Source organism: Molothrus ater, chromosome 4, assembly GCF_012460135.2.
Source record: "Molothrus ater isolate BHLD 08-10-18 breed brown headed cowbird chromosome 4, BPBGC_Mater_1.1, whole genome shotgun sequence".
In the NCBI taxonomy this organism is placed as follows: domain Eukaryota; kingdom Metazoa; phylum Chordata; class Aves; order Passeriformes; family Icteridae; genus Molothrus; species Molothrus ater.
The window spans coordinates 33,807,242-33,825,441 of NC_050481.2; the positions used below are offsets into that span (position 1 = coordinate 33,807,242).

General features: G+C 37.5%; 1 protein-coding gene across 1 annotated transcript in view; it reads left to right on the forward strand.

The window, feature by feature from the left end:
* The window catches only part of CPE (carboxypeptidase E), a 57,525-nt gene that overhangs the window by 23,055 nt on the left and 16,270 nt on the right, over positions 1–18,200 (forward strand). Inside the window, 2 exon segments of the mRNA XM_036382081.2 lie at positions 15,195–15,391; positions 17,174–17,341. Coding sequence (XP_036237974.2) covers positions 15,195–15,391; positions 17,174–17,341 — 365 coding nt within the window.

The window sequence follows — 18,200 nt, forward strand, 5'->3', positions numbered from 1 at the left end:
CTCTTTCTGTATGAAATAATATATATAGCTATGATCATGTGTAATGGAAAATAAGAAACAGAAAATATTACTTATCCAAATCTTAACACTTGTTTCTTTGAGATGTCCTTATGCATTTGAAGTGTGGAAATTTTGTACTTTCAAACATCTGGGTTTTAACCTTTTATTAAAATGTGGGTACTGAAGTTAGAATAAATGGACAAATAAATAAATCATGTTATGAATGGGTATGGTGATCTGTCGCAGACATCTTTTCACTAAAAATCCTTTCTTTAGGATTTTTCCTTCTGAGAAGCTGAGAGGCCTCAGAGACAGAATGTAAACAATGGTTATCTGCTGCTGTGGAATGCAACAGGTGCACCTGGGATTGGCCCATCTTGGATGTTTATAATTAATGGCCAATCAAGGACCGAGCTATCTCGGACAGAGTCTGAGAGAGCTGCCTGTGTTATCATTCTTTTCTTTTCTATTCTTAGCTTACCTAGCATCTGAGAAAACCTGTCCTTCTTTTTCTTTTAGTATAGTGATAATGTAATATATATATATCATAAAATAATAAATCAAGCCTTCTGAACACGGAGTCAACATTCTCGTCTCTTCCCTCATCCAAGAGCCCCTGTGAACATGGTCACAGTGATCTTTATGACAGCTCTTCAAACTTACTTCAGGCTACTTTTCTGCTCACCAGTGACTTGTTTAAATGCAGTATTGTAGTCTGATCACTTCAGACATTAATCCTTCTTCAACTGGTAGGCAATTTGGCACAGGATTTGGAGCAATGTGGTTTGACATTGTTTTGTCAAATCTCAGAAGTGCTACAATATTTCTGTGTTCTGTAGAGCTTTGATTTTTATGAATGAATGTTTCCAGCCCTTCACAAAAGCCAGAAGTGCTTTTTGAGTTGGCATGCTCACAGAGGAACCGTAATACTCTGATCTCTGTGTCAATAAAGGTGAGAATCCGAACTGCCACAATACATTTGAATATCAACATTTACTCCCTTACTGATGAATTTAACAGCTAGATTCACTTTAATAATAAAATTATGGTGTCATGGACCATTGCCTTTGACAGGTGCTTGGATGCTGGTTCTCCAGGATGCTTGCAGTCTCTGACATCATTCACTTGTGGGGAAAAAAAAAAATTGTCTAGTTCTACTTCAGAGCAAAATCTTCTGGCAGAAGGAGGAGGCAAAATTTCCATGCAGACATTGTCAGCTTCTTTGACTTTCTCACTTAACTGGTTAAAAAATAGCTGTCTTTCACTCTTGTAAATTGATTTAGAACATTCATGGGATTTAAATGGGCCTACACAGGAAGGGCACAATAAAAATGCTTCTCTAGTTTTGTGTAATTTACCTGAAAAGTGTTACATTCACCAGTTGTGACATCATTTTCACAAACTTTGTGTTCTTCTTTGTAGGTGTGTTTGTGTGACTGTAATCCCAATTCAGCAAGCCTAAAATAAAGCCATAAGATAGGACATTTCCTTCCTTCATGTAAATAGAAACATGTAGCTATAAAGCCAAATGATAAGCAAATAGCAGCTGAACATCTCGTGTCATCCTGCTTTCCCTTGTGTGCATCGATGTGATACCAAAATTGCAGCTGTTAGGATATTTCTGTAGTGAAAATCCATGAAGAAAAAGCTCTGCTGTACTGCTGCCTAGACTTTCAAAAATATCATAAGGCTCTTATTTTGGTGGGGTTTTTTTAGTGGAACCATATTAACAATATATTCAAGAAAAATTTCAGTGTTATGAGAAGCGAGTGCTGTGTATTTTTTTCTCTGCCATTATTCACTTGCTTTTACACTAACTGTTCAGTGAAGCAATTTCATTTTGCTCACTCTTGCTTTTCTTACACCATCCTGTCTGCTTCTTCATTTTGAGCTGTTCCTATAAAAAAATTGCACTCATATTCAGTTGTCTGTTTGAGCTAATATTGCTTCTTCTGCCTGTTTTGGGAGTTTCTCTGAGTCCAAAAGCTTGGAGTATAATTTAGGATTGGTACTTGATTTTGTTGCTGTTGAAACATTAACAAAGTATTAATAGATGTTAAAACCTCAGTGTAAGGTAATACAATTAGTAGATGTTACAACCTCAGTGTTAAAATATTAATGTGTACTTCTGATCTGTTAATGATCTGTTGCCCACTGAGCAAATTTTCAAACCACCTTTCTTGTACTCACTCTTGTGACAGGTAGCAAACAAATTCCCCAGAGCAGGGTCAGAGGCCATGCCTGATATCCTTCCTCAGATCTCTCCTTAATGCTTACTTTTGTCACTGCAGTTCTTAAAGGTAAGGGAGGAAAAGGGGTTAATGGGGTCTGTGGTAAGATCATGACCTGCCCTGTGCTGGCCATATGGTTCTATTTTTTTTTTTCTTCTTTTTTTCTTGCCTCCATAGCAGATGCTCCCAGAGCAGGTACACTCATTGTTCAGTGGTGGCACAGAGGTGCCTGTCCTTTCCTGAGAGTGGTACAGGCTTTGTGACAATGGCATTAATGCTTGTTTGGGAAGTGTTGCTCTGCTGCAGTGGCAGCTTAGAGTAAACCATGGTTAAAACCCCAGAATGGCTTTCTGCACTGTGACCATCCCTTATAATTATGCTTGTGTGCATGTTGGGAAGGAGGGACTATCAGCTCTCACTGATGTGTTGGTTGTTTTGGTGTGTGGTTTTGGGAGGTTTTTTTTTTTTTAATGTCTATTGTTTAGTGATCAGTATAGTAAAGTGATTTTTTGGTATTTCTTTATCAGACTCAAGCCACTTTCCATTAACAAGCAATCTTAAATAGGAACCTTTCTTTTTCTGGGGAAAAACATCATTTTGCCTCTTTGAAAAAGCTGTAAGCTAAAGCATGAGATTCCCATAGAAGGTGTGTGCAAGGTGTGTGTCAGAACCCCTGATAAAGTCTGGCTTCCTATGTTAGAGTGTTATCTTTTAGCTTGGTAGTTTGTAAGTTATGAAGCAGTGGAAGAACAGCATTTCCTAGTCAGGAAACTCACAGTTCCTGAAATTATCTCTTGGACCCTTTTTTTTTTCTTTCTTAGGTTTGCCCTCATATCCTGCTTCCTTTGACATGTTGAGTTGATTATTTAGATCTAATGGGGCCTTCTGAGTAGTGTAAGATGTGAAAACAGCATTGTTCCCAGTGTGAAATCTTTTATGAGCACACCTTGGTTTTGAGTTTGTCATTTTCATGGGGTTGCAGTACTGGACTTCCAGGTCCAGTGGGGGACAAAAAGCTTATCCTGGGATCAATCCTGGAATGTATTTGGTCCCAGCATAGCCTGCTATGTGCTGCTTTGGTTTCCCTCTGTGTAAAAAAGGGTAATTCTCTAACAGGGGAGAGTTTGTAGTAGTTGTCTTAGCATAGCAATAGTGGAACAGGGATGTGATTTTACCTTCAGTCTTCCTGTTTAAGCAAAATCAGGTAGTTAGGCATTGACACCCTAGTACACCTGAGTGCCCTTCTGCGCACTTTTTCTCTAGCAGCTTTTCAAATAGTGTCAAGATTCTAAATCTCATCTTCAATATGGTGTAGTCAAGCTTAGTATGATCTTTTGGTTCATACCTGGTTTGAAGAGAAGGTTTCAGTGAAAACAAGCCACCTGGAGAATTCTAGTGTAAAAAATTAATTTTTCTACGTACATAACTGGAAAGAAATCATCTTTGAAAATAAAAGAGTTGTTCAATTTGGCCTATATTTTTCTACCTTCAGCGGACTTATAAATAGCTGAAAAGCTTTTGTTTAAAAAAAATTGTTAAATGTGGATAGAAGCCAAATGTGGATAGAAAAATTGCATCTAGAGAGGAACTTTTCAGAAATAAAAACTTGATTGAGAATTTACAGGAGTCAGTGGAAAATCTTTTCTCAAAGTTGCTTTTGCTTGAGTCTAATACCTTGTTCTGTCAAAAGTACTATACTCCTGAGTATGTGCTTGACTTGACATTCCAGATGAACTCTTCCAGTGCTAATATGCTGAAGGTACGTATATGCTTAATGGTTCAAGTCCTACATAAAGGAAAAAAAGACAAAACTGAGCTCTCAGTGCAATTTCAGTGGTAGTTTTGGCTACAGGTAAAAGGGAAAATGTCCTTGTTGTATACATAGAAGAAGAATGGTTCTATGGTTAGAATCAGGTCAAATATCACTGCGCTGTTTGGGGACAAAAGCACAGTTCCTTCATGTAGGGTTAGTAGTTGTCTTAGTAAGTTATGGGTTGGCTGCTCTTTGCCAAATTTGTTTCCTTTTATTAGGTTCAGTTTTTGGTGTTCAGTGCCATAATCTTCAGTCCCTTTGCCTTCCTGTGTTCCTAAAATCTGAACACATTTTTTAGATCACTTACATTTTGTAACTATTTCTTTTTTATTTATGGTTTAGCAGACTGCTGGAAAAAAATATCCTGAAGCATGCTTTTGGCAGTCATCACAGTGTGATCATAAAAGTTAAGACCAGGTTGAAAGAAAAAGTGACATACATTTAAAAAAAAAGTAGAAAATGTGTCAAATCCTGGAAAGCTAATATTTTATGAAACAATCCAAACAACTTTGTCTTTTAGCACAAAAATATAATAATTTCATTAAAAATATTTTCTTTCAGATCATTTAGTTAAATAAGAATGATCTACTGAATTGTAAGGTGTAACAGGGTTAATAAAAACAGGGAATACTGGATCACTTCCCAAAAGGTTTTTTCTCTGTCTTGTAATCATGTGGTTTTGATTTTGTTTGTGAACTGTGCCAAATATGTCTTTTCATATGATTTTGAGTACCTGCAAATGCAATTTCTTTAGTTAAAATTAGAAATGTGCTTTAGATCAAAGACGATGTTAGTAAAAAGAAACACGAAAATAATTTTCATGACCTGGGGATGACCTCCTTGTTGCTGGAGCCTCTCAGTGAGGGACATTCCTGCTTCTTTATGAGATGCATGTATCCACAGACAAGCACAAAGGTAGAGAAATGCTTGTATAGTTAGAAAAGATTTTGCAAAGCCTTACTACTCAGTACTGTTCCTCTGTTTGTTGTATTACTGTTCTTGAATTAAGAGCTTGATAGATGTGTTTTGGATCAGGCATCACATCATCTTCCTATTTGATTGGCATTATTATTTCCTAGGTTCCCTTTTTTCTTCATTTAGAGAAGTCTTCCTTCTCAAAGTAGCCCAAATGCCTCAAGTGAGAATATTGCTCTAGGGCTTCTCAGGAGATGCTTTTTGGTTCTATTATGCTCTCTTCTGTGGGCTGGCTAACCATATTTCAAACATTATTCATGGCTAACTTGATGCCATGAATAATGGCAGTATGTGTGAGAAAAGTAATTTCACAAATCTCAGAATATTTTGAATAAAAGTACAAAATGTATGAATCCAGCTTTTAAACATGCCAGATTTAATTATGCCTCTTTGCTATACTTTGCCAGCTTTCTACACCTGCATAAAATGGAAATAAAATGCAATAAATCTGAAAGGTAGGTCGTTGTTTTCCTCTTGGTTTCAGCGCTTTAATATTGTTCTGAATTTCAGAAGTGTGACAAAATCTCAGCTCCCAGTATTTTATTACACTTACTAAAAAATGTAAGTGACAACACAGGAACTGTGGTGAAAATGCTCAGACTGACGTAGATACCACTGGCAGAAGTAACAAAAGCCCTTGGACTTTTACTAGTGAACAAAATTGTCCTTGGATAAGATGTACCTTTTCACTAACATGATGTTTCCTCTGCATTGTCAAAAAGGAGCTTGTCTGATCTATTGCTAGTAACATAAAAGAGAAAGGAAGTTTCAAGTGAGATGAAAGGGACCACAAAAGATGGATTTTCTGTAGCTGCTTTGTATTGCTCAGAGGAAACAGTAATTGGACAGTGCTAGGAATTACTCCTTGGTTACTGACCTGCTGGTCATTGCCCTTTAATGTCCTTGGCATATTGGAGGCATATTGGGCATAATGGTAGAACATGGCTATTCTTTGCCCTTTTGAGAGGAATGTGCCTTGTTACTTTGAAGTAGCCTTTCTATGTGTAATTAGAATAAACCCTAGCTAGGTTCATTTTTTACCAAATCTCACAGAGCTCCATTGCCATACATAGAGTTCATTATGAAGTAGGTGGGTGCTCAGCTGCTGGTTGACTTTCTGCACTTACAGAGTGCTCTTCAAGGTCAGGATTGCAATTTCTGTTGTTCTTGACTGAGACTATGTGCACAATGCATATTGTAAATGTAAATGCAGAAATATCTTACTGCTCTTTGGAGGGAAAACCCAGTGGAAGATCTGACGAAAACTGAGAAAATAGAAAGCATTACATTTGTTCCCTATATGAGGAAAAACACCTGGTTTTAGGACGCTGCAGTGTGTGCTCTGAGCAGACCTAAAAGCCATTACAGGTTTTTTTTGTTAACCATTTCTATCTTAGGAAGACTGTTCTGTGTCTCAGCTATACAGCTGTACTGTGCTTTGCAGTGTCAGGGTCAATGTCCATATGCGATTTTTTTGTCTGGAGCTCCCTTATTTAAAGGCAAAACATCTCCTGAAAGCCTTCTGGATCCACTCACATCTGCTGTGGAGACATAGGATTTGTCTGGTTCAGTTATCTCCATCATTACTATTGAGTCATGAATCTGTTGTATGATTCACTTCTTCCTCTTACGCACAAAGGTTGATTTTATTAGCCGCTGCACCAGTTTAGCTTCCTCTCCTTAAACTATTATACTGTCTTGCTAGGAGTAATAATAGCTTGTTTGCTTTGCTTTTTATTGTGGAAGATGATGTGAGGGGCATTTTTTAAAGAGTATCCATATTTCAAACATATGTGAGTGTGAACAGACAGACCTTCTCCAAGCATACAGGTCTGCATTTCTACTGACTGACTATAAATAAATTATTAAAGTACAATACCAATTTTTCTTTAAAATTTTCACATAACATTGAAAATTTCTGGAGCCAATATTGCTATGTTTGGATATGTAGTGTTGCTCTACCAGTGTTGATCACTCTCTACCCATTTAACCTTCATTTTCTTCTCCTTTATACTAACATGATTTAAACACTCCTGTCTGAAGCACAAGTACAATTGTGATTTACTGCTGGTTATCACATAGGCTTCATACCTTAAATGCAGAAACTTGAGAGAGCATTAGCTGCTAAAATCAGGCAATTTCCCATCAGGGTTTCACAGAATTTGCCAGGTTTTTAAGGCTACAATGCAGATGTATTTTTTCTGGAAGCCACTCCCCCCCCCCTTCCCAGCATTTGAAATGACAGAACTCTGTTAGAAATTATTTCTATCAAAAGCATAATAATAAAATAATTTTTACAACTAAAAGAAGCTACCTGGGTATCTGTTGGTTTCTGAGAATATTGACATAAATCAGGTTGGCTGTGTTCTGCTGTAAATGGTGTCCCTGTTAGTCAAAGACTTCTCACAAGTCAATTTTTCATATTTTTTCCCACAAAGGAGCACATTAACAGCATAATTAACTTCTGCACTTTGCCTCTGTCCTTCTGTCATTTTTATAAAAGGTCACTTTATAACACTTTCTGTAACTTCCATGGCCAATAATCAAAGAAGGTAAGATCAGTAAATATTCAGGCTCATCTGAACAAGGGAAGCTGAATAAATATGCCAGTGCAAAAGGAACTATTATTCTGTAACATGGTGTCTACACAAGAGATTTGTTGCTGGGGTACATTTTTGGGGAAATTTTATCCCTTTCCCTCTGTTAGCAATGACCAATGCACTTCAGCATCATCAGCCTGAATCACAGCTCTGCAGCCCCCAGGTTTTTTCACACAGTGTCAGATTGTGACAAAATAACAGTGAAATAAAAGAATGTTCCAGTTAGCAATCAAGAGGGAACGTCCAGTACCAGGAGCCTTGGTGGAGCAACAAGTGCCACTGTGATGCCTCAGGAAGGCTCCTGGAAATCCAGGAAACAAGTCTGGAAGCTTACCACTAGTTATTTCTTATTCCTCTCAAGCAGAGAAAATATATTTCCCAAGGACTCAGAACATCCTTGTGACAGAAATTGTGGTACTTTTCAGTCAGCAATAGCTCTCCTCTATGGAGAGAGCAATGCAAGGAGTTTTGCTGGGTGAAGATGAACTCTGTGCTTCCCTCTCACATGCTAGTGCAGCCCAGGGCCCAAGGCAGTGCAGCCCAGAATGCTGCCCAAGCTTGCTTTCCTCCTGGAAAATGGCCTTGCAGTGAGTTCTGGGGAATGATGCTACAGAGGAGGAGCCCTGGCCTGACTTTACTCCCTCAGCTCTTTTCAGATTTGCTGAATGCTCTGGGCACTGCTGGGAAAATCACAATGTGCATCATTTCCAGCTTGGAAGTTGCTGCTGCACAAGCTCTTGGCTGCCCTTCTGTGTTTTTGGCCACCTGTATGGCAGGGCAATCACAGGATGGTTTGGGTTTCAAGGAGGCTTAAAGATCATCTAGTTCCAGCTCCCCTGATGTGGGCATAGATCCTTGCACTGGACAGGTTGCTCAGAGCTCCGTCCAACCTGTCCTTGAGCACTTCCAGGGATTGGGCATCCACAGCATCTCTGGGTGACCTGTGCCAGTGCCTCACCACCCTCATAGTAAATAATTTCTTCTAATCTAAACCTACATAACAATGTTTAATTTGGCCTGTATAATTTACTGAAAAAGAATTATTGACATGTTTTCATTGACTTTTCTCTTGATGGTTTCCAGTAATAAGGGAGACTTTCGTTTTTTGATTATTTGTCCAGCATTCTTGCCCAGCTCTTTAACTTTAGAGTCTGGAATCTAGGTATAAATGTTGTGGGTTTTTTCTGATTTTTATTTCTTCTCTTTATTTCTCATGAAATGAGGATGAGGAAAAGCAGAGCCCAAATGTGTCTCCTGCTGGCAGCAGGCGTTTGAACTAGTTTAGCTTTGAAATTCCCCACATAGTTGTTACATGCAAAAGGAATGAGATAGTTGAGCTTGGTCCTTTTGAAGTGCTGTGATAACTGGCAAGTACCTTTGTAGCTGAAGTGAAAAAGCTGATTCTAGAGTTTGCTGAAGAGAGAAAGCTTGTTAAAATGAACTTGATGAGGAACCATCCTGAATACATGTCTAAATTATGCGTCAACTTGCTCATAACTGGGTTTTTTCAGTGATAAATTGATAGATTGAAAATAAGAAAAATCTTTGCTCTCTGCCAACCAAAACTTGAGGAATATAGTGAGTGCTTTTGAAATGAAAATTCACTTGTTATAAATGGAAAATCCTCCTCTCCTACTGAGCACAGTGGAAGAGATGAATCTATTGCATCCCAGAGACAGTATCACTGCGGACAGTTACTCATGACATCTTTGTAGCGCAAGTGTCCTTTGCAAAGAATGCCAGGGTATGTTTTGGTCTGTGTTTTTTCCTAGCAGTGAGAGCTAGGAAAACTGGTAGGCAAAAACCCCTGTTTTGTGCTGTGCCACAGACTGGTAAGGGTGGTTCACAGATTGGTAAAGGTGAAAACCAATTTCATGTTTGGTTTCTTAGGAACTTCGTCGTCAGTGCTGAGCTAACAATACTTGCTGCTGTAACACTAAGGAATTCTGTAAATGCAAACTCCTATTTAGTTTTCTTAGGGCAGAAGAAATGCAATCTGTTATAAAACAGACTTGGTTAATCCAGATGTATATGTAGAAGGTTTTTTATTGCTTCTAAAGTTCTGATGATTTTTAAAATCTGCTTTGAACTTGAGAGGCCTTTTTAACACATTTACACAAAATGAGGGGGTTTTGCATATCACATTTCAGTGTTGCTTACTAAGTTAAAAGTGTTTGATTAAATAAACAACTTGTTTTCCTTTACAAGCAGTTTGTTATGATTTAAAGAATCATTGCCACCTGTATTGGATGGAACCATCAGTTTGTAAGCAGTAGCACCAACCTAGTTGGCAAAAATTGTTGTATTCTGCGGTAGAACAGGTGGGCTTTTCCCACAAGGCTGGATGCAGTGCTACATTGTGCAACACTTCAGTGCAAGTGCAGCATATTGTGGAAAGATCACAGGGATGTGCCAGCAAAGAGCTGTAGGTGGGGACTGCAGGAGCTGAGCAGATGCTTTGCCCACTTTTTGTGGGAGGCTGTGCCAAGTCCTGTAGCTGCCGGGGTGAGAGTGGGATGTTGGAAACCTGGAGAAAGCACTGAGTCATCCAGAACTTTTGTGGTGGAAATAGCTGTCTTTGGCATGAGGTAATCTGTCTGGAGAATTTAATTTCCAATGCAAGGACACGTAGGATCCTAGTTTGAAGCCCTGCTCACAAGCTTTGTACTCAGTAGAATGGAGATCGCATCTTGATTTTTGTGTCAAGGCCAGCAGAAACAGCTGCTGCTTGTGAGCTTTCACTCCAAGTTTAATCTGTTGTACAGAATTTATTGTTAGCTTTGATTTTAAGCAGTAGTGTTCAAGTAATTATGAAAATTTCCAGAAAGAGCTTGAAACTGATTTTAAATCATAGCTGTTAAAAGTACATGTGTTTTTTTTAAAACAAGAGGTTGCCAAAAGATCCTTCTTTTCATCTTGTTTTCTTCCAGTGTGTTTTCCAGCAGCTAGTGGCAAGAAAGGGAAATACTATTTTTTTCAAAACTCTTTGGTGTTGACTGTTGACCTGTTTCTGCTTTCATGTAAGCCACCCATGAAACTTCCAGTAGTTTCTTGCTCAGCAAGGTTAGGCTGATGCTACCATCTTAATAAATGTTGTCCTAAATTTATGTAAGGCCTATCCAGTGATTTAGAAACTAATACTGCATTGTGGCTGTCTTTCAATGCCATTTTCTCCACAAACTAAGGAGACCAACATTTACATTTAAATGCTGTTACGAGGCAAATTCAAGACATTTATTTTACAGGGTATTAGAAATCTAAATTTTCTAATTTGTTCACTTTTCTATCTTGCATCTTCATTTATTTACTCACTTTTTTCATATTTGAAGGAGAAACTCATTTTATAATCTTTGGTTTTCCATGTAGTTGATCTCCAGATAATTTCTTTCTCTTTGAAATGCTAATAAAAAATTGGAGTGTAAAAAAGTCTTCAATAACATTTAATGAATAAATTTCTTGCCGATGAGGTTCTGAGATTTCTTCTGCCAGTTATCTACAAGAGAAGTTTGCTGGTTGCCATATTAAAAATGACAAGCGACTGTAAGTAATCAGAAACACTAAATTTGTTATTTCAGGAATATTTTTGGCTTTTCCTTAAGAAATACAGGACAGCAGAAGGACTCAGATTTTTAAGGATATTTGAGGATGGTTTGCAAAAGAATTCCTTAAGCACTTAAACTTCCTGGGACTTAATTGTTTTTCTCCCATATGGCTTTCAGTTCCACAAGTGAAATACTGTACATTTTAAAGGCTAACTGCTTGACATTAGACCATGGCTGGTAGCATGATATTGCCTTGACTCGTAGGGTATATAATTAGTAGGTGGTAAACTTTTTGTCCCTATGTTTTAGAAAATTACTGTCTTTACTGTACAAATACAGCCTGACCTGAAAATGGCAGTGGTTAGTCACTGTTAATTGGATGACCTGTCTAGCATTAACGATGTACAAGCTGTTCCTAGGAAACTGTGGAAGACCTTTGCTGACAGTAACTGCAGAAGGGAATGGTGACATTCCCAATGTTTGCCAGGTGCCAGAAAAGCATGATATTTTAAAATACTTTTTTCCTCAATTGTTCATCAGGTTGTAATGAGTATACCACATATAGTCTAAGAAGGATGTAAAAGCCTTCTAAGAGCCATAATGGTGTGATGGCTTAGGTTTCACCAGAATTACTAAGATATTTACAAACCTGATTGCTGCATTTCATTTCTTATGTTAGAATTCACTCATTATCACAAATCGAATGACAGGCTATCATTTGTGAAGATACATAGTCAGAAAATTAATAAAATTCTTTAAAGAAGAATTTTAAATATTTGGACAATGTAAATGTTCCTTTGTGTTTATTTTATCTTAGACTCTGGGAATCCATGAAAACATTCTCTTTTCTGTGAGGGTCAAAGAAATGAGAAAAGGCAGTTATTATTTCTTCAAGCTTCTTCTTTAAAGCCACTTCCAGTTCTGCAGTGGCAGAGAAGTTTTTCTACTGGTTGAAGACACCGTTTAAAAGTTCTTTGTCAAATTGACACTTACAGAATCTTTTAATTAAAAAAAAAATCTTTGAGGCAATTGTAGTTATGGAACCTTACAAAGGGTGATTAAGGTCTGCATTAAATGGCTCATGAAGGATTAATGGGAAGAGCAGCTCTTCCTCTGGCTAAGCAGCATGCTGGCAACAGGTGACCCAGAGGCTGTTTTCTTCATGGGCTGGGATGTTTTCCAGAGAAGACTGAACCTTGTGGAAATGGTGTGGCAGGACATATTCTACGACTGGACCAAGGAAACCATGAAGTGCTAAGGTTCAATGAGCTGATTGCTGGCACCCTTGGCTTTTGAGGTGTCTGTAAACACATGCAGTGGAGGAGCAGCAGCAGCACCTGGTTCTTTCTGGTGCAGTAGTGGATGTGGAATGCTGGCTGCATTGCACTGATCAAATGAATGAGTTTTCCTAAGATTTTTGGATACAGTATGACATTCAGTACTTATATTGAGAAGAAACACAATGTTTATTTGGTTGCTGTGCCTAGAATTAAGAAAGTGCTTGGGCTGGGAGCTGACAGAGGTGTGGACAGGTATGGACCAGGCGTCCTTGTCTTCTGCAGCCAGAGGATGGATGGGAGATGGGTTTCTTGGCTTCAGAGACAGGGATAAGAAAATGCCCAAGGGAGATAAAATGTAAATACAGAATTTACATTTTGAAGCAGGGCTGTTATTCAGTTTTCTGTTGTCTTTCCCTTTCCTTCTTTTTACATTTGCTTTTTGGTACTTTAACCTTTAACTCTTGATTTGCCAGCAAAACTTATGAATTGTGCTGACACCTCATTGCTAAGAGGATTCTTTGAATACTGGTTTCACATTTTGTGTTATGAGTTGTGTAATTTTTCTTTATCACCCCAGAAACTGTCATTGCTTCCTTTCACTGAAAATCAGTCCCTTGTTTGTGGTGTAGGGCAGTACTGTTCTCCTGACCGAGCTCTCTGTGACATGATGTTTGGTATATTTGACCTAAAGAAAATGGGGCTGATCTCTTCAATCACTTTTCATAGGAAACACTTTCTCTATTTCAGTAACTCAGTGTCTCTTCCTGGCTTATTTGGGATGGGTCGTTACTACTGAAGATCCAAAGCTGTACTCTTGGCTTGCTGTGGACCCCGTGTGACTGTTTCCATGAACCCTTACAAACACTGTTAATGATTGTTTTGGGGGAAGGCCAGGTAATACCCTATGGGAAACATATGTTTCTCTTTACTCATTTGAACCAGGCCTGTAAAATTCAAGTGGGTGAGAAAGTGGGAGATTAATTCACAGGTCTGGGAATCAGAAGAAAAGTTCTCCTTCAGGCTTCCTTAGGTATGTCCTAGGGAAAAGCACAGGTGTAGGATGCAGTTGTGTTGGTATTTATGGGAGTAACAATTTTGCCTGTTAGCTTGTGAAGCATTTTCCCCATAAGTAACATGCCAGTGTACATGTGTGTGAGTATTCTGAGTACATGTGATGTGCAGTGCTGCATATTTCATTATACAGCATCCATCTGTTTTATGGGATCAGGTTGATTGCGTGGTCTGATTACTCTTGTTGATTAAACCTCTTGCATTCCCTGGTATTAGCAGATAGAAAGAAACAGTAAATAGGATCTCAATGCCAAAAGTGGAAATGGAGGGGTTTAGTCACAGTAATGGCATTCTGTCGGATAAAGTGAAACTGTTTCACACAAATTAGGAAACTTTTAAACCTGTCTAGCAAAGCATTTCAGAGATGAATCCATATTCATAAAACCAACTTAGCTGGAAGGAAAGCCATGGTATTAATAGCACTGTATGTGCTAGCATCTTATCACTGGATTAAGGTTAACAAGCACAGACTGAAAGGTTGTAAGTAGATATGGCTGCATGCTTGATTAGCAATTACTTAGGTGTTGTTTGTGTAACATTTTTCCTGGCTTGAATTTGCCCCTTTAATAGTGCTAAAGGCTATCACAAAGTGTGGTTGAAGACTATCCAGAGTCTACAATTAACTGAATATTTGATTAAAGCAGTTACAACAGAACTACATTTCCAAATGAAAAGCATAAGGGAAAAGGAGCTTCAGTCTAGAAAACAGCATATTCCTCATTTTAGTTCTTCTTGATCTTGTTTAGTTACTTATATGTACACTAAAACCTCTCTGGAATGAGAGCCCAAAATGTAGTCTTTTAATAGGCAAATTCCTCACTGCTCCAAAGACATATGTTTTGTGGTTTTCATGTCCATGGTCATGAGAATGAGACTATTTAGCAGTTGGGAATATTGGATGGCTTTTTTATACAGAGAATATCTATTTGTTACACATTCTATACGTTCTACAACATATATATATATATATATATATATATATATATATTACACATTTAATATGTGTATTGCATGGTTATGTAATATGTATAAAATTTACATTAAATATACACATAAGCATTAAATATAGATTATTTGTATGGAATATTTAAGCATGGTATTTAATTCTGTTTATTAGAATGTTAAATGGAAGTTGTTGATTTTATGAGTTAGGTTTTGCACTTGGCCCATAAAGTCTGAGTGAATATCCAAAACACCTGCTGAGTAAGATTTTTTCAATCACTGTGATCAACAGCTGGTTGTGGCCTTGATTTCATGAAAGAATTGCAGTTTAATGCATGTGTAGTAGAATAAGCTTTACCTAATCTTGGAGAGAACAGTTAAGATAAGAAGCCCTGTTAGTGTCAGTTTATATATTTTAAAACTAAGTAATCAAGACATGCTTTTGTAGTATTGATGCATCAACTGCATTAGATCTTCACAGTAGTAGTATTAATGTTGGTGCTTAGCATTTATTTTGGCACACTGTGTTGTCCTCTGTTCCTCTCACTCTGTCTTTGGCAAACAGCTGAATATTAATTAGCATTTGTTAAGCCAGAGTTTAGAAGGAGTTTTGAAGCTTCCTGGGGATGCCATGCCCAGTTGTAGTAATAGTCATACCCACATCTCAGGGATGCTGCGTGATCTGGTCCATGGGTGATTTTTATATGTTGCTCTAAGACATGTTCTTCTTTTTCTTGCAGGAGAGCCAGAATTTAAATATGTTGGGAATATGCATGGGAATGAAGCTGTTGGAAGGGAGTTGCTCATCTTCTTGGCACAATACCTGTGTAATGAATACCAGAAAGGAAATGATACTATTATCAACTTGATCCATAGCACACGTATCCATATCATGCCATCTTTGAACCCAGATGGCTTTGAGAAGGCAGCATCCCAGGTTTGTAAGGCTCTGTGTGTAAGAATATCTATCAGTGTCTGTCAGCTTTATCATAATGCTCTTGGACTAACAGTTTTACACATACATGGACTCCTGGTGGCAATTGTTGGATGGAACAACAAAACCGAAGTATTTCTGAATAGTACAGTAGGCTTCTTATGTTTAACAAGGAGGATTTTATGCTTGACTTTTCAACAACTAGCCTTCTCTCCTCTGATTTAAAAATATAATTATGCTTATGTTTCATGCATATTCTTTCACTAAGTTCACTGATTGAACTGCTTCTTAAAGACATAACTTCCTAAATAACAAATAAATGATTCCTAGTAATAAATGATGTTTCAAAAGTTCTAGAAAAGTGAAAGTTTGTTTTCTTTTAGGATACTCCCATGCAAATACACCTAAAAAAATTATTCACGTTCACCAGAGCTTGGTCCCAAAACAACAAGCCTTATGAGCCATCTTATTAACATTAATTACTTTTGATTCTTAATTTCATGCATGAAATACTTTAATTAAGGTATTAGTCAAGAAAATTTAGTATGCATTTTAAGGCGATGACTCAGTCAAGAAACATATAATGTATTAATGCATAATTAGCAAATGAAAGTCAAAAACTAACCCTGTTATACAGATTCTGGTCAAAATACAGATTCTGTGTTTTGTTATAAACAAAAATAAGAATTTCCTTGCTTACAAGGTATATTTATTTTTTAAATTAATATTGAAATGTTGAAAGTTCTCAAGTTCTCTGTTTATGATTAATAAGTCAAACCTTATTAAGATCTTTATTAAACTGATTCTCACAAAGTCTTCAAAAATATGCACAGACTCTATATTCGGTCGTACATCTCCCTCTCGTGGCAGTGAAGCAGAAGCTGTCCTCAGATTGATGTGGCATTTTACTACTTTGAAATATCTCTCTCTCTAGAGGTTCACAATATTTTTTGAAACTTTTTCTCCTTAGCCAAAGTACACCTGCTTTTATATGGTTGTCTAAAATTTAAATATGATAAGACTTGATTTAGAACTGCTGTTCTAATTTAGAATATCTTGATCCTGTACACAGAGTGTGACAGTATATTCAGTATACCCCGAATTAAAATCAGTAACCAAACTTAACCTACATTAAAGAGTACTGACAGCTTACAGAGAGAAGCTAGGGAAAACTATGCATTCTGAAGGCATTTCCTTAATGAAATCCAAAACTTATTTTAGAGAATCAGTTTAAAGAAATAATTTTGCAAAAATTCTCATGGCTGCCATTTCAGTGAACAAGGCTGCCAGACACAATAAAAGATTCAGGTAAAGATTAAGGTCCTTCTTCACCCTGTAAGTTATTTAGAGGAGCTTGAAACAAATGCAAACATTCCTGTGGCTTCCAGATAAGTCTACAGGTGTTGTGAGTCTTGCTACAATGAGATCTGTAATTCACAGTCAGGGCATGAGGCAATGGGGAAAACCCAAGTCTTGGGGAGAGACACCCCTGGCACTGAAAAATACTGCTGGTAATTTTATTCATCCTTAGTCCATGTGTGCCATATGAGAATAAACCTGTCCTACAAGACCCTCATTGAAATAGGGGTTGGTTTTGTCCCCACAGAGTTCTAGGAAGGAATAGAGGTGGTTAACTCAGCTCTTGGTGCCTCAGGAGTTTTTTCTCCCACATGATCCCTTCTTATTCTCAAGCACATGGGAAGAAACATACCCATATAAAGCTTGATATGTAATCTCCTGAATCTACTCATCTCCCTTCTCTTTGTGTTCCCTTTCCTCATTTAGCCTGGTGAGCTTAAAGACTGGTTTGTTGGTCGAAGCAATGCCCAGGGGATAGATCTGAACCGAAATTTCCCCGATCTTGATAGAATAGTTTACATTAATGAGAAAGAAGGTGGCCCAAACAACCATCTTCTGAAGAACATGAAAAAAGCTGTGGACCAGAATCCCAAGGTAAGTAGGGGCTGAATGTTGGGTCACTGACATGCCCATCTCTTCCCTTTTATGTAAGCAAAAAGTAGTGACCCCTAAGAGCTCTGTGTATGGTCTTTATTGTTCATGTTGTTCTGAATATTTTGTTCATTTTGTTAAATTTATCCATCTGATGCTTCTTGATTTGTTTCCTCAAATGGATTGCTGTAGTAAACTCTTGATCCATCTTAATCCTTAGACAATTCCTCAGTCAAAAGGTAGCTCATAATTTTTTTTTGCATAGCCTTCTCTCTTGATTTTAAGCAGATTTTCCAAGTATTCTGCATTTTTACCATTGCCAGAAATTCACTTGTGTATTGTGCTTAATTATATTGCTAGCCAGATAGCTATTCTCACATATAACATATGAATTTTTGTGAAGTTTAAGCCTTTAATATGCAGCTGTATATCTGGAGGGATTTTTATCTTCTTGTGTTTACCCCCAGAGGAAGTTCTAGAAAATCAAATGTTGTGACTGCAGTCCCATAGGACTGTGGCCTTAATAGCTGTGTTCTAGCTTCAAATTCAAAATATTAATAAAGTAATTTTACCTTCCATGCAGAGAAAAGACTGCACCAACATTTTTAAAAATTATTTCATATTCCTTTGTTTAAAATTGGGTAGGCTTTTTATCCATAATGGGAAGAAGTAAAAGATTGAGATTGCTTTTTTTGTAGGCTTATTCTGAGATAGCTGACACCAGTGTTGGACTTACATTAATCCACTTAATAAAATTATAAATCTAATGTGAGGACTGATTTAATTTTCTCTGAAGCCAGAATAAAATTGCTGTTCACTTAACTGTTTTGCACAGTTTATGTGGTAATAATTAAGCTCACTG